This window comes from Numida meleagris, chromosome 3 (assembly GCF_002078875.1).
Source record: "Numida meleagris isolate 19003 breed g44 Domestic line chromosome 3, NumMel1.0, whole genome shotgun sequence".
NCBI lineage: Eukaryota > Metazoa > Chordata > Aves > Galliformes > Numididae > Numida > Numida meleagris.
In genome coordinates, this window is record NC_034411.1 from 89,955,607 (window position 1) to 89,973,344 (window position 17,738).

A 17,738-nucleotide genomic window follows, 5' to 3' on the forward strand; every position below is an offset into this window, starting at 1 on the left:
AAACATTTCTGATAAGACTAATCCAAACATGTGGACTTGAATATACTACCAGTGGTCTCCCTCCTAACACTTCCCGTTAATATAATCCAATCCTTAGTAAATTCAGAGCTACTTACTTCTGATTTTTTTTCTGTTCAATATCTGCTGTAGATTTTTAAGTTTCTTACCTTTTAGTTACTTAATGTAAATCTCAGATGCTATGAATTGTAGAATTATATGTATTCTTCTGTTCATTTGTGACTGAATTTGTGTTCTAGATGAAAGATATCATTACTCAGGAGTCTTCCACTGAGAGGTCTTTTTCAATGGAAAATGTACCATTTTATCAACATTTTATAAGCACATACTTAATTTGGTAGAACTTATAAAAGGAAATAGCTCACAAATTCAAGATTATCTTCTCCTTAAAATAAAGACACTACTACTGCAGCTGCTACCACCTTCCATGAGATGTAAGAGAGTTAAACATGTCCATGTTTCTCTTCACTATTCCTCAAAGACTCAAAACCTCCAATCAAAAGATGGCATCCCATAAACTCATGTTATTATCAAGAAGTAAAACAGAACTTTTTTAAAAAAAAATTAAATCTGAACACTTTCATAGAACAAGAGAAACATACTCCATTTGTACATATTCAGAAAGTACTGCTGTAAGTGGTCTCTTACCAGTCAAGATAGAGCAAACAAAGATTAAATGGAGTCATAAAAAATACACTGAAGTTATTCCTAAATAAATATTCCCTGAGGATTGGTATTCCCACACCACTTGGTCTTAGTTTTAACATGGTATTCATTAAAACAACAATAACAACAACAAAAAACCACCTACAGAACAGATACTGATATGCAAGTAAATGTGGATTATTTTGATAGGTGGTGATACATCATTAAACGATACATCCCAGATAAAATACTACCAAATATATGAAAATTAAAAGATGAAAGAGCTCTCATTCTGCAAAATTAGATAACAGTGTTCCATCAGAAAATCAGTGAAAGGTAAGTTTTATGTTTGGGAGCAGGTAACAAGGAAGCTGCATTACAGATCTGTAGCAGATAAGGCAGAAACAACTTCATTAGGTTTTTTAGTCTGTCTAGCTCTCTCATGCCATGATCAAATACAGTCTTCTAAGAAAAAAAAAAGGTTAGATAATGACAGATTGCAAGCACTAGCATCTGCTAGTAGAAAATTTTAATTAAAAAGAACACCAGATGTAATTGGTAGCCAGCCTAAGAGAAGGAGAACATACAGAGAAGGGAAATGAAATCTTTTCACTGTAGTATGAAATAGGAATTGCAGAGAGAATGATAGGAGAAAGCAGCATCCACAGGAAAAAAAAAATAATGTATGAAAAAGCATAAGGAAGCATCTATCTAAAGAAGATGGAAGAGAAAGGAGCTCAAAAAAGTAATATGAAAGAGAAAAAATAAAATAGCTCTCTCTCTTTTATCTGAATTCCTCTGGATTTGCCATTTTTTTTTGTTTTCTTTTTCTACCCATTTTTAGGGTAGTACTTCCTTAAGTATCCATGCCTTTCCTCTTCTAATTTTTCTGTCATTATGAATTTGCATTCGGAACTTCTAGCACAGTTTGAAATGAGGACCCTGTTTTTATTAACAGCAAGGGCAATACCAGCAGCGTTCACACTTGGTTGGTGTTCCACCTTCTTGACTGTCATCTGTCTTTTTATTCAAATTCACTTGTAGGGAGAATTGCCATTATTCTTACAGTTTTCTCAGTTTCTTAGTTACCTGTCTCTCACCCATCTCATCTATCAGTCCAGGTAGCTTTTTAAATTTTTTTTTGGTTAGTGTTATTTCAAAAAGGCAAATTTTAGTCATGAAAGTTAATCTGTCTGGGTTTCTTTTATAGCTGTTGGAGAGAAATACATCATTTTAGATGTTGAATGCAAGTAGAAACGGAGTGCTTCAGAATGGTTTACTCCCTCATTTGCAGAATCTGGATCCTAAAATAGAAATCTAAAAATCTGCCACTTAAAATTGATTTTTTCATTCATTCATTCATTTCTTTCAGTAATCTCTCATTACCAACTTCCATTATTACTTCTTCCTTGAGAAGTTGCAGGAGAAATATTGTCAGATCAGTCAAATGTTCTTAGTGTTGACTAAGGCAATGTAAGTTAATAAAGCTACTCTTTGTTTCCGTAAAATATGCCATTGCTTCTTATGGCTTCTTTCTTCTTCATCTCCTTTGAATATTATCTTCATTCATATTTTCTGCTTTTCTTTCTCAATTCCATAGATGGCCATCCTGTAATTATATTAGTCTCAGTGGTTCTCCTGCTTTTTGTATTTGTTCTGTCATCCACAGCAGTGAATAGCAGTCATTGCTTCTCAGCTATTTCATACTTTTCTATCCCTTTCCCTTCTCTATCCCTTCTCCTTGCTTGGGGAGATAGTTGATCCCCATATTAACATCTTGTCAGAGGAATGGCTAAGTACTACTGTAGCCAAATGCATGATTGTACCACAGGCATATAGAATCATGCACAGTGGTTTGGTTTTAAAACCCTTCTCTGGCCACCATGGTCATCAGAGACTTGGGAACCCACTTTACCAATGACATCTTATTCTACATTAAAATAACAACTTCAGTAAGTCAGAAAAATCTGAGAAAAAGCAGAGCTTTACTGATTGGTCTACATTATCACAAGCCAATGACAATAAAAATTACCTGCCTGCAAAGAAATTCTAAGCAGTGGGTTTAATTTTAATTAAAATTCCTATTCAAATTAATGAAAATAATTAACAATAGGAGTCAAGTTCTGAGTTAAGACAGAAAGCATAAAATCGAAATGTCTCCTAAAACAATAATTACTTCAGTATTGACTTCAAACAGACAACATTAGTTTCCTCAAAATCAAACAGTGTTTTTTTTTCTGCTCCCTCCTTCTCACGGGTACTTATGGACAAATGGCAGGCTGCCTATAAAAATGGATGTCAGAAACAAGCAGGTCACCTGTCAGCGTTACCTGATGCTGGTGATATAAAATACTGTATTAAAGATAAAAGAGACTAAAACTATAACCTGTGTTCAGATATTCAGGATCTTGCATAATCTGGACAAAAGTGGGTAAGAGCAATTTTGAGCAGCTCTCACAAAACTACCTGCAGGATATTACAAAATTAATGCAATATTACAAAATGTAATAGCAGATAATGCAGTATATCACCATTCTCCTGCAGAAATCTTATACACGTTATAGGCAGAATTTGCCCAATATTCATATTGCTTCAGCTAACTAGGCAATGCCCACTGCTTGGGACTAATACATAAATATTATGATACAATTTTAGAAGAAATTTTGCAGAGGTTAGAAATGTGAGCAACAAAGACTTTCCTTAGAAGAAATACTTTGAAAGAGAACATTTTAAGCTATCAAAATATGACTCACCTAAACACAGTTGTTAGGGCAAGTCATCCATGAGAAACAATTTGTTCCAAACTAAAAATGATATTACTATAGATAATGTCAGTGATGATCATAAGCCCTGAAATTATATATTATATATGTAGGGATTAAAGGACAGGAGAACAAGATAGAATTTTCTGATAGGAGGAGCTCAACCATCAAATTATGCATCCTAGGGCAAACCTCTGCTGAGGTGACTTAACATATAAGCACAGAAGATGATCAGAAAGAAAGAGATGAAATATCTCTCAGTAAGACATATTTCAAAACTTACTTTTAGGATGTGATATTTCAGGTTGAAGCTACCAAAAATTATTAACTATTAAATTTTGTAAGAGATTGTTCTGCTTCATAACTTCTGAATATATTGAAGAACTATTGATCAGAAGGTACATTGACAAGATGGCACCATAAAAAGAACAATTTGAGTAGAATCATTAAAATCTGTATGCATACTAGCAAATTGAGTTTTATCACAGTGATAATTCAGTACAGTAAACTACACCATATACTGGAACAGGTTATGCATGAGGCAAGGGTATTCTGAAAAATAACAGCAAACTGATATTTATTTGCAATGATTTTTGCTCTAAAAATTAAGAAAAAAAACACACAACCTGTAAAGGTTGTTATTAAGCCAGTGAACTCTGAGATTCATCAACTGCTCTGCTAAAGAAATTTAATGGCTATTGAATGCTAGCTAGTTTAGCAAAATGAAGACATTCAAAATGTGACAGCTAAATATTGGTAGCACTGGTCATAATATCAGCATAGATATAAAATGAAGGTCTTCAGCACATGCCAACAACCAGTACCAACTTCCCAGAGGTACATATCAAGTGTGCAGCTTCCATAAGGATTCTGGATCTTTGTGGCAGTATGTCATCCTTATTAGAGGAAGAAAAAGAAACAGCACCTCTATTTTGCCCTTTAGTCCCAGCAATCTGTGCTGGAAATGAATTCAGTAGTGAAATGCCAATCACTAGCATGACTCTGTCTTGACCATCCATGACCATCCAGATACTTCTGTATGTGCAGTGCTACCCCCATTCCTTTTATAGTGTATTCATACTCTACATAAATAAGATATTTAAAATGAAGCACTGAACTACTCAAACAACAACTTACCTTCTGGAAGATTTTGAATAATGCAAGTGATATACTGAAAGAAAATATGAGTTTATGATATTTGACACAATAAAAAAAGTTATCCCAAAGCACTCACATAATTACAGACATTTTGAGAATTGGCCATTATTTTGTACTAGTAACAGCAGCCACTTCTTGTAAGCGCCATTTGAAACTATCAAAACTAGTTATCAGCAGAAGACTTTTAAAAAAGTTAAATTTAGATAAAATGAATTTTATGACCCATGGAAATTCCCACTAGATTTCTTTCTTATAAAGGACAAACAAGCCAGGCAGCAATTTTGACAGGAAGTGTTTGAGTATTAAGTGATGTATACTGCACTAAAATTCTAGTATGATGAGTAGAAATAATAGACTTCAAAGGTTTGCTTAGAAAAAAAGAATGTTGTAGCTCTCTTGGGAGTAAAACATGGGAGGAGAAAGTTAATATAGTGAGCTTTGTGCAGTCTAAAACTGTCAAAGCCTGACCCCTTTAAAATAGAGCTGTCAGAACAATTAATTTCACGAAAAAAGAAAGTCATAATGAGGTGATAGTGAAAGAAAATCCTTTCCTCGGTTCTGAAACAGGATACATTTTTTTACTGAGTGAAAAGAGTCCTACGGGCTCATTTACAACACATATAACATACAGTAACGCTTGGAGAAGATTCTTTAAGATGAAAATGTAAGTAGTTTGGAAAGACAGAAAAGGTGAAGGAAAGGTCTTTTTTGATTCCTCCCAAAGCTTTTGATTTTGGAATTACTTCACTGGTGGTGCTTTCTGAAGTACAAACTTTTGTCATTCAGCTCTGACAGACACTTCCTGTCAAATTCCAAACAATCTGGAGATCTGTGTTTCATTTGCCAAAATGAGTTGTTTAAAACAAGACAATAGCTAATTATGTGAACTTCCTACTGATCTGAAATATTGAATATATTAATGCTATCTCCCCAATTCTCTTTACAACTTGCAAAGTGTATGTCTTCAAAAGAATCTTCTTGTTATTTTCTCCTTATTTTCTAAATGGGAAAGTAAGACATGGAAAGTTAAGACATACAATTTTGAATATTCTGGATCTGATTGATCTACTGAGGATAGATAATCCCTGTAAAACATCAATGTGATTTTTTTTTGTTTTAAAAAGAGAGGTGTATATTTAAAAAAGTCATTTTGGTTGTTTTTCATTTTGTCTCACTTTCGCTTTCTCTTTTTTAAAAATTTGGATCAGAAATGTGGAAAAAAAATATCATGTAGAAATGACTTCAATCATTTGGGGAGTGGAGGGGAGGTGCTGATCTGTTCTCTCTGGTGACAGCAACAGGACCCAAGGGAATGGCATGGAGCTGTGTAAGGGATGGGTCAGGTTGGATATCAGGAAGAGGTTCTTCACCAGAGGGCGGTGAGCATGGAACAGGCTGCCCAGGGCAGTGGTTACAGCCCCAAGCTACTGGAGTTCAAGGAGTGTTTGGATAATGCTCTCAGACATAGAGTTTGAATTTTGGGTGCTCCTGTGTGAGCCCTGGAGCTGGATTCAGTGATCCCTGGAGTTCCTTCCAGATCAGTATATCCTACAATTCTGCGATAAGTACATTCTTACATATTTTGAATGGATCTGAATAATTAACTTGTGCAAAAGAGATAATGAAAATTTGCAAAACCATTACATTTAAGTATTGAAAATCCTACTGTGTCACATAGAGCCATTTGAACCTGTTTACATTCTCAGAATGAATTTCTAGGCTTAAATCTTCTGTTTTGTTTACAGAAGGGACACTGAGCACTACCTAAACTGATTGTTAAATACGTTCATGTTTGGAAAGTACTGTATTTTTTTTGATACCTCTTTCTTTCTGAAAAGGAAAAACATGCTATTTATAATAAAATCTAATCTATTCAAATATTTGCTAGCGTATTTTCTTTTGCCGCAAGGCTTGTGCTAAAAGTGGTGACACCAAAATGCTAGAACAGGATTGTTTGTTTTTTTGTCTTTTTTTTTTAAGCTGGCAATTCTACTGTAATCCAATTTGTAAAAACGTTAAAAGAAAGCTTCAGAAACCGATTTATTTCCCCCCTTAGGCTATTTTTGTGTGCTCCATGACTTCTAAACCACTTGTTATCATTCCATTTCCATTTTCTCTGGCTTCATTTCACTGATTTTTGTGCAGGTGCTCTGATACTGTAATAAAAGGTGAGCCTGTAAAACCTAGGGAGCTGGAAATGTGGGTGATTTTTCAGTTATTAGTGGCTGGTGTGTGAAGAGAAAAAGAGTGCTCTTCACAGACTTTTTCCTTTCCAAATTCCACTTAGTGTAGAGGCATTTGTGTTCCTATGATATGGTTTTGAGCTTTGGGGTGATTTTTTATTTTATTTATTTTTTCTTTCTTTTCAGATGAAAACTTCTTTACATTTTTCATTTCCAAACCACTCACAAGTGGTAGCATGAATATAATCTACAGTATTATGAGTGATCTAGAGTGGATTCATAAAGAAAAGTTTCAGATAAATCGCATCTTCATTTATTCTGAAGTTGAATCAACTGTTGATTGCTGCAATGTTGTTTCCAGTCCTATTAACTCTCTCTCTAAAGTCTTATGACTATGAAATACATACTAGTTTCAATATTGAAGTTGTATAAAGTAATGGATCAGTATACAATGTTGTGGATTAATGCAACATATCTACCTAAAAGAAGACTGAAAGTGGCATCCTTATGTGACAGTAATCAGACAAAACTCACAGAAATACAAGCTTAAACTTAGTAATGCAAACAGTTTCAAAGATTATATCTGAAATTGTTTGACAAAGTGTGGGTGGTGTAGAACACTGAGAGATCTAAGTTTTGCTGACTGGATTCCAGATTTTTTTTTAATAAGAAATAGAATCGCAGAATGGCTTAGGTTGGAGGGAGCCTTGAATATCATCTAGTTCCAAGCCCCACTTGTAAACTACTACTAACAATAGTCTTATCGCAGTATTTTTTTTACCAATTTCATCTTACTTTTATTAATGAGCTAAAACAGGGCTCTAGGTAATGGTCCAGAAGAAATATTTCAGTCCATGAAAGATGTTTACATGATTTGCTAAAATAGTATTTTTTTGGAGCATAATTATTAATTAATTAATTTGACCAAATCACATTTTTATTTACGTGTGTAACTTCTACTGGGTGCATTTGAATTCATATACCAGTACACTTCAAAGATGTCTTTGGTCTAAATATCTGTGTACTATTACGCAAATGTGTATTTTATACAGAATGTCATCCAAGACAGAAAAATTTTCTGCCTTAGAACAGAATCATAAAATCATAGAGTTGTCTCATATTGGAAAAAGAGTTTGCTGTTAAATTAAAAATGTTTTTAGCTTTTTGTAGCTGGGAGGCAGAAAAGCAGTCTGCCCATATAATTGTTAACCCAGAACACCTGATCTTATGTAAAATGTTAGGTTCTTTTTCTCAAGCACAGAGTCATTAGCTTTATAGCAACTGAAGTAACTTCTTTCTAATATGAGGAAATGCTGTTTTTGTTTCCCTAGCAATAATAATTTATGGCACTACTTTATTTTTGTCCAGCTTTATCAAATATTAGATTATGTTTTCTTTCAACGTCATTTAGTATAGAGACATATGAAACCATTTCTCTTGTTATATTTTTTGTGTAATGGGTAGAAATCATCCAGAAATACAGAGCATAATGCTGTGAAGTTCTGCCTGTAGGAGGAGCTTTAGTGTAGGCCTGGCATGATATCTTGGTCTAGCAGTCACTTAGCAGGTAGCTGTCAGTCTTATATCTGTTTTTAGCCAAGAAGTGACTCTTTTCTTTTGTACAGTGGCTCTTCTTTTTTGCACTATTTTGGAGACTGGGACTGTGGGGAAGTAATGCCACTTCCCATTGTGCAAGCCCTTCTCAGCATGAGAGAGCTGTATCAGAACTTCCATGTGATCCCAGCTCTGTCCACGCAGAAGTAGCCACTGTGACCTCCCAGGCCTCCTCCAGCAGCTGCCATCCCTGCCAGAGCCCTGACTCCTACCACATCCTTGACACCTTGAGTTCCCTCACAGACTTGTGTTGGTTTGGCACTGGAAAATTGCTGTCACGTTTTTCTTCTCCCATACGGGTATCTGCCAGCTGCAGTTGCAGGCTTTGCAGGTTTGGGTTTTGCAATAGATGGAGGTGCTGCTGCTGTGATAGTTTAGTGGTTATCTAGAGAAGCCAGCTTCTTTTTACTTAAGTTTGTCAAAATTGTTAAGCCTGCAGCTTCTTTATGCTTTCTAGCTAAATGCTGTGAGTTTTGGTTATTGGGACTTCCTTGGCAATTACTGTGTGAGGTTTTTGTTCCAATTGCTTCCTTCTTTCCCCTACTAGTAAAATATTAATTTTGTGATCTTACAATTAATATTTAATCAAGCCAAACTCATAGGAAGTTTCAACTCAGGAAGTTTCAACTTAACTTTATCATAGGAAAAGTACATGCAAACTTAGTTATGTGAGAGGCTTGAATTAAAAGCTTTTTCTTGCCTGTTCAGAACTGAGACTACAAATGTAAGATTTGAGGAGCAAAAGCACTAAGAAAGAGGTAAGACTTTTGTATACTGCATGTTGTTAAAAAAGAATCTTTATACAAGCTTGGACTAGTGCCCCACTAATGAAGTGTGCATACCTTAATCAAATTTAATTAGAAGGATGGAGAAGCACCTGATGTTAATTATTAAAATGAGAAATTAAGGGAACAGGTGGGGGAGATTCTTGTGGTGTAGTGAGCTATGGGAGATAGTTGCTGGAAGAAGTTTATGGAGTTCTGTTATTAATTTTTTATGGGAAGTGTAAGTGGGATATCGGGAACTAGAAGAGTAGCAGCATAAGGACTTTGCTGTAGGCCTGGTACCTGAGAGAGGAGATGATGATGACAATGTAGGAGTCTGTATTTGTGGAAAATAATATAGGAGAAGATTTTGTACTGCTGGAGTAAGGATAGAGGAAAGGGACTTGAATTTATCATTGTTTTCCTAGGAAAGAAAGCTGAATAACACTCATCAATGCAAAGAGTTGCTGTTGTGCATTTTTGTTACGCTGGAGAGGTGGAAAGCAAAGGTTAATTCTTTTGTGGAGGACTGAGCTGGGGCTCTATCAACTATCAGTTATGTTTTTTAAGGGGAATGAGTCAAGGTTAACTTACATTTGAGAAAAGTCACCAAATTAGTGCTTCTAGATGAAAAACTTGACCTTAGGCAATTTGCTCTATATGTCTTCTCTCTTTCTGTGATGTGCTTTAAAGAAAAATATTGAGGAGGGGAGTAGGGCGACTTACACACAAACCCCTCTCTTCTGTCATAGAAAATCATTTAGAAAATATAGATCTTGTACTAATCTTGTAGTAGCTTCTTGTGATTTTATGTATAACAGTTCACTTTTTGCTTGCAACAGAATGGATGTAAATTATTAAAATAAGTCTTCTGCGGTTTTGTATGTGGCAAATTACAGCCCGGTTTGATGAAATAGGCTTGTTTCTTGGCTTTATATACTATTATGTGCCTTCACCTATGGTAACTCTTCTCAGTGCTGATAGCCAGTACAGACAGGAGCTGGCCCCAGGGATGCCGTTTTATAATTACGAACAAAATGAGGGGAAATCTCTATATATGCTTTAAGAGCGTGCTCTTCTGGCTCCTTCAGGGGCTGTATAATGAATCTGGGAGGCCTGTAAGAGCATAACCCATAGGAACAACTGCGGACAGCTTTCTTTTATTGTTTTTTCTGTTTTTTCTGTTTTTTTTTTTTTTTTTAAAAGAAGATTTAAAAAAAAAAAAAAAAGACTTTATTATCTCTGACTGAACTTTGCTCCAGGATAGCAAGTTACAGCAGTGAACAAGAGAGATGGAAGTTCTCCAAAATTTGGGAAATAATACTGCAGAAATCATTTTACATTTGTTTCTTAGTGGTTATACCTTGTCGGTGGGTGTCATTTTCATAAGTATAAACTTGTATAAGAATAGTTATATAACATCGTATACTCTAATTTTTGTCTACACCATTTCACCATGAAATATACTACCTATTAACATTGAGAAGTGATCTTGTCTACCTACCATCAGCTTTCAACTCTGAACTCTATGCAAATATGTTGTTGGTTATGGAGAAGACTTAAATGATAGGACTGCAGTACTGTACGTGCTCAAATAAGCTGCATGCTTTATTTTTAGCTATTTGTTCTGTGGGATACATTTAGTTGGCTAATATCAATTTTTTTTTGTACGTTAACAAAAGTTGTGACTGGCTGAGCTTTAAAATAATACCTCTGACTCTTCTCTTAATTTGTTGAAAATAACTTCAGGGATCATGTGGCTTCATAAAAGGTCACATTATGGATACGTATCCTGTAATTGTGTTTGTAATGTTTTGGTTTCTAGAAGTCCCAAACTGTCTGACACAACTTGGCAAACAGAGTGGGAAATATGGCTGCCCCTCTGCAGAGCCCCACAGCACCTGGTAATGAGGAGGAGTTAGTTCCCCACAGATACCGTGGCATTACTTGCTTTCTTAAGCAAAAATATTTGAAAAACCTTCAAAATACTCATAGGCATAAGTACACATAATGGAAATATTATACCAAGTGAAATATACCTAATATACCTGGTTTTAAGGTTTTTTTTTTTCCTTTGAGGAAGTTACAGAACCTTAAACATGCAATTTGCACAGTGCAGCAGAATAGACTGAGAACGCAATTGCATGCACGTTCCTACAGTATAGTGTATTTTTTTTAAAGGTCAGCACAAGATAGCAAGATGCAGCTATTTTCTGTGGAAAAATGTTAGTTACCTTCGTCTCTTAAATTACTGCATTAGCTTCCCTGCTGGCTAAGTTCAGGCAGTTTAAACTGATTCAGGCTAGTAATTACTAAAATTACAAGGATAACATCTTAAAAATTTGGCTTTAAAATTCATAAAATTCAAGTGCACTTGAAGAGATGTTGTGAGCAGAGAAAGCTACAAAAGCATTGAGTGAGGGTACTGGCAAGCCGCGGTTGCAGGGGGGGAGGGAATCGGGGTAGCACAGCCGGCTTCAACAGCCCTTCCTCAGGGCCCAGCTGTGCCCAGCAGCCAGGACGGCAGTGCCTCTGTGAAACAGGTTTAAGAGAGGGTAAAAATGCTGCAGAGCTGATTGTGTTGGGGGCAAAAAGGGTGAGGAGTAATGCTGTGAAGGACAAGGTGAGAGAAGGAGCGGAGAGGAGGTTCTCCTAAGAAGAGATTCCCCTGCAGCCTGTGGAGGAGGCCATGCCAGAGCAGATAGGCCTCTGTGAGCTGCACCAAAGCAGGTGGGTGTTCCCTGGAGGAACTGCAGTCTGGGGAGAACCTGTGTAGCGAAGGTGTGAGAGAGGAGAGAAGCTGTTACAAAGTGATCGCAGCCTCCACTCTCCCCACTACCCAACCCTATTTTAATTGGCAATAAATAAATTTTCCCCGAGTACACTTTGACTCTGCTAGTAACTGGTAAGTGATCTCCCTGCCTTTAACACCTCGTTCCTGCTGAGGAGAGGGAGTGAGAGCACATCTGGGTGGTGGGGTCAAGCAGCTGGCCAAGGCCAGCACACCACAAAAACATTGATGAGCTATATCCATAATAAATGACTATGGATCCCTGGCATGTTTTGATTGCTTTTTTTCAGGCCCCTAGTAGAATGTGCGTACTACTGACTTTGTGATGTTGGATGCCTAAGATGTGGAGTTTTTCTTTTTAAATTGCTACTATAAGTCTGGAATAATTTTCAGTTAAGGTAAATATGAGATAGCACCTTTTAAATGTATTTCAGTGTGTTTTACCTAGTATTTGACTTCTGTGTTGTAGCAACACAGAAGTTGTGTTGCCAGTGTTCTAGTGTTGCTAGAAGTGTTCTAGAGAGCTGCAATAAGGGTACTGTTTGTTTTGCTTCACTTGCTACCAGTACAATTTTTGAGGTAGCATCTCCCTGTAGCTTTGCATTTTTGTGTGGCATGGCAAGTTTGACATGAAATGAGCTTATGGTTGCCCTCATACAAATGAAAAATTTAGGAATAGTTTGTAAATCCTGAATGGTTATGATAGTGATGGCAGGCAGCACTTTGGTGTTTCATGTAACACTTACTGACCTCTATACATCTCCAATAGGGAGCTGAAGAGAGCAGTAAGTTTTACCCTTAGCTGCTGTCTTTTAAGGACTGAACAACCATTCCCTTAGCTGCTCCTTGTATGTACATTATGTGCTCCAGGCCCCCCATCTTGGTAGCCTTGCAGTGCACTTGCTGCAGACTGTTAATGCCTGTTTTGTACGGGGGGAGTCCCCAGATGTACCCTCACAGGTGGAGTCGTGAGCAGAGCCAGCTGGATCTGCTGGGTACACTGTTGCTATGTTATATCTTATCTATGTATGTATGCATATATAATGTGTGTATGTAGACCTTACTAGAAATATCTGAATGACAAGAGCTACAAAATGGCAATGCAGAAAGAAATGCTTGTTTCTCAGTTAAAGACTAACTTCAGTACTGGTGTATCATTGGGTTTTCTATTGTAGGTTCTGTTTCTTCTTTATGGACCAGCCAACTATAGTCCATCTGTAATTAAAAAGTGTTTTAGTGTGTGCTTTGTGCAGATTCGTGTTATTGGAAGTTAAGGAAATGGCAATATTTTAAATACCGCCATATATTCAGTATGAAGCAATGCAAGTTGATCAAATGGCAGTTTTAATAGTGGGGCTCTCTTAGCACAGACCTGTCTGCCTGAACCGCTTCTGTTCTGGTTGCAGTAAAGGCCTAGACATTAATTGCCGAAGTATGTTTACAGAGTAAAGGAACATGTGAAGGTGTGTGATTTCTTCTGCATGATAAAATGAATGTGCAAAACAAGTAATGATTCATCAGCTATAATTACCAAGCAAAAACGTTAGTAAGCGGAGAAAAAAGACTTGGTAGGTTAACAGTGTTTTCCTTCTGGAAATTAGTTTGAAGTTTATGAATAACACTCAACATTTTAATCTGCTGTCTAGTTTCTGTTTTCTCTCAATTTCTTGGCATTTGATGTCACCTAATTTATTCATATACTATGAAAAAAGGCTTTCAGAAATATTCTGGACAGCAAGAGTACTGCAGAGGCACTCAGATAATCTATTGAACAACAAACACAGAATTCTATTTGAGATTTTCCTGATTTTTTTTTTTCTAGGATTGCAGTAACAATATATATGTTGAAAAAACATATTTTAAATCAATGTATTATTTCTTTAAAGATTACATACTTACTTATTCTTAGGTCTGTAAAACATTTAGGTGTGCTGATTAAAGTTGCGAATGAATGTATTTATCTTCCTTTAATGTAAATTTCATTGTCAGTTAGATGAAAAAATGATCTGGTATTTCAAAGGGGATACCACTGAAGCTATTTCAGTTAATGAGCTTGTACAGTCTCCACATTATAGGAATGTGCTTATTACCATAATAGAATCAAAACGGGAAGGCCTAGAAACAACGGCTCACATGGGCTCGACTCTATATGTCATAGAATCGTAGAATCACCAAGGTTGGAAAAGGCCTCCAAGATCACTCGGTTCAACTGTCCATCTACCACCAATGTTTCCTCACTAAACCATGTCCCTTAGTACAGCATCTAAATGTTTCTTGAACATGGTGACTCCACCACCTCCCTGGGCAGCCTGTTCCAGCATGTAACTGCTCTTTTGGAGAAAATTTTTTTCCGAATATCCAACCTGAATCTCCCCTGGCACAACTTGAGGTCACTCCCTTTAGTACTATTGCTAGTTACTCAGGAGAAGAAGCTGACACCCACCTCACCACAACCTCCTTTCAGGTAGTTGTAGAGAGGAATAAGGTCTCCCCTGAGCCTTCTCCAGGCTAAACAATCCCCGTTCCCTCAGTCACTTGTCATAAGACTTGTGCTCCAAACCCCTTACCGCTTCATTGCCTTTATGAACCAAAGCCGTATGAAGTACAGCAATCACTGACCAGGAATGACGTAGCTAAGGTGGTGTAGTTCTGCACCTACGTAATAATTTTGAGTTTTCCTTTCTTTTCCCTCCTTTCTTATGTGTTGTTTAGGGTTGGGGTTTAGTTATATCTTTCTGTGTTTTGGCTTGATTTTTCCTGCTTCCCCCACAATAGATACCGGTTTCCTAAAGCAGAACACTTTGAAACCCTCTCAAAGAAAGATAAAACATGCATGTAAGATCAGAAAATACATATCCTAAATTAATAATGAACTGTCATAACTGCACCTTACAGATGTAGGACAGTAGTGATCGCCACTATGATTTATTAACAAGAAGAATGTTTCTCTAAAAACTGTAACATCTAGATAGATAGTGAAGGTGACAGAACATACAGAAGCCTGAATGTAAGACGTGGCAAGCCACATGGTAGTTCTGCAGTTTTGTGTTTGAGGAAAAAGTCGTATTGGTTAGGTCCAGAATTGGAGTAAATGAGGCGGAAAGAAATAGAAGTAATAGGTTGATGAGTACACAGAAGGTGAAAAGATTAGAGCAAACTGTTAATTGGCACATGGGAGACAACGTTTAAAAAAGAATAAACTGTGGAAAGCTTTCTTGGCTTACATTGATTTGACTATATGCCTTCATCTGCATTTATTAAAGCTCTTCTCACTCACTTTGATCTCTGACTCATCGAAGTCGCTATTTGTTTTCCAAAGCTCAAAACTGGAAAGACAAGACAGCAGCTGACTGGTGTAATTCAGGCATGGATTTTTGTCTTGGATGTTTTCACATGTGAGAGTTGAAGGTGGTCTGAAATAAACCTAGGCTGAAATTATTAATTATCCAAATAAAAATATATCAAAGTTTTATTTAATTATTTATTTTCCATCTTCTGGAAGTGTAAGGTGTAAGGCTAACCATGTATATCGGTGAGAGGAGAGCTTTACTTTATTTCTTTTAAAGGTTATAATTATTTGTACCTCTTTTATTGCACAGGTTATCTGGATTTCAGCTTCCATCATCTATTGTGAGCACAGGTTCTATCCTTACCCTCTGTTTCACCACAGACTTTGCTGTCAGTGCTCAAGGTTTCAAAGCTATCTACGAAGGTAAGAATTATTTTCCTACTTGGTCTTTCATTTACTTGGAATACATTTTTGATGCTGAAACGTTTCCATTTTCATTGTTAAGGGTTTGAATCGTCATTGACAATTGCATAACCTTTTTTTCTGGCATATTTAAATGCAACTACATCATGGACAAAGTCTTCATTTGACGTTTAATTCAATCAAACTAATACTTTAATTTCAGCTGGGATTTTTAATCAAATTTGTCAGGTTTCTAAAGCTGGGTTAGGAAATGCTTACATTCAAATGGATTTCTTGTTATTTTCTGAATTTCTTTTGACAACTTCTTTAGGCAGTGCCTGACTAGAGGGGTTTAATGATAAAAATGAAAAGAGAGATGAATGTTAACTGGTTCTGAAAATCAATTGGTAATCTGCTAGTGGGGGAAAATTTGTTTGTGTACATATGTTATATTCTTTATTTTTTTTCCCTTATTCTCCAAAACCAAAGCAATTCAAAGCCAGTTCTATGGAAGCTACTAGAGTACAATGATGATTGCACAGTTTTGGGAGAAAAAAATAAGTTCAAGCATTTCATATCTTCTAGTTTCTTCAAAGAGTTAAGCTCATAAAATTGGACTGGATCAATTTTTGTAATGTGGTGACTTGTGCAAAAGGTTTTGAAATCTGCAAACCTAGGGAAAATTTGCAGATACAGTGGTATTAAGTCAGTTGCTTATGTTTGGGTAGTGAGCGCAGTTTGAGTTTAACTTCAGGATTGCATTTAAACTGTGTGTGAATGTTAGCTTGGTTGGTTGTGCTTAATTTTCTGTACTTTTTTGTGACTGGGATGGGTAGCTTATCAGTTTGTCTTTACCTCGTAGCTGTTTCCCCTTTTGCTTTGTCCTCTAAAGCCTTGTCAGCTGAATAGCAAGAGTGTCTCCATCTTCTTTTTTTCTTTTAAACTTGGGTGAGGGCTGTGATGAAAGGCTAGAGAAGTTTAATATTTTTCAAGTTTTATTAGGTAAGTTGAGAAGGAACATCAGTCATAACAAACACCAGCAACTGTTACCTCAGTCTGAAGTTGCTTTCTACATACATGTGTCTGTCTTTCTCTTCTAGCAGTTGCGTATGGTAGTGTACTTCATCCTTTTATGCAAGCTAAGCTGTTGGTTTTTCATTTGGAAAAAGACAGTGAAGAATGCTAAAGGATGTCTCTTGACTGTCAACTTCGGAACACATGCACAGAGCCACAGGCTGTAATATAATGACACTTCCTGCTGGCCTACTTTCTTGTAAAAACCCCAGCAGGAAGATCTGTAATTAACAGCGACAGATAGCACCACTCTCGGTTAAGCAACACTGCCCCCTTTGAGATTTAATGCTGTAAATCTGGCGTTGTCCACAAGCTTTCAATTGGCTCCAAAATATGACAGCCAACTCCCAAAATATGGTAGATGTTATTCAACAGTGAGCATTGCAGTTTATGGATAGGCAGTATGGGCTGCTGGCTCCAGAAGGGTTTGCAATAGTGGGGTGATAGGTGTTCATTTTCTGAAGACTGGGAGTGATTTCTGTATCAAACTCATAACTGCTGTAAAGGATAATAGACTCACTGAAAACGTATAGTTTATGAAATCCTATAACTCTCCCTGACAAATTTTTTTTTTTGCTACTATGCTACATGTAATTATGTAAGTAGATAGGTGGTCAGCCTCTCTGAGACGGCTGAATACAATCCAGATGTTAATAGTCACTGCAAGTCTTAATAGCCGCTCTGCTGGCTACCTATCCTTAAGCTAGTTTGCTTTTAGTATAAGTATCTAGTTGTCCCTGGTGTTAGCCTGCTCTTTATTCTTCTCTAGAGTAAATGAATTATTGCTCAGTTGGAAGCATTGGGAGGATTGAAGTGCTACTGATTGCTGCCATTTAAGACTTTGGGACACTGTGGTTGTAACAATTTGAGAAATGCAGTTTTAAACATCTTAATTGGAGGGAAGCTTTAACAGCATGTCAGCTGGCAGGGACAGCATTTTTTATTTTTAATATATATTTATAATGGTACCTAAGGGAGTGATTTTGTAACAAAAATTTTTTAATGAAAGGTAGAAAAATCTACAAGATTCGAAAGTAA

At 36.5% G+C, this 17,738-nt stretch overlaps 1 protein-coding gene across 3 annotated transcripts in view; it reads left to right on the forward strand.

Annotated features, from left to right (window-relative positions):
- Positions 1 to 17,738, forward strand: part of CSMD1 (CUB and Sushi multiple domains 1) — a 1,076,183-nt gene that overhangs the window by 322,291 nt on the left and 736,154 nt on the right. For 2 of the 3 annotated variants that reach the window (XM_021390293.1, XM_021390292.1), the window contains exon 3: positions 15,535 to 15,647. In XM_021390293.1, the coding sequence (XP_021245968.1) occupies positions 15,535 to 15,647 (113 nt within the window). Of the gene's footprint in view, positions 1 to 11,622; positions 11,875 to 15,534; positions 15,648 to 17,738 lie in introns of those variants that run through there. The other variant, XM_021390294.1, reaches the window with a different exon arrangement.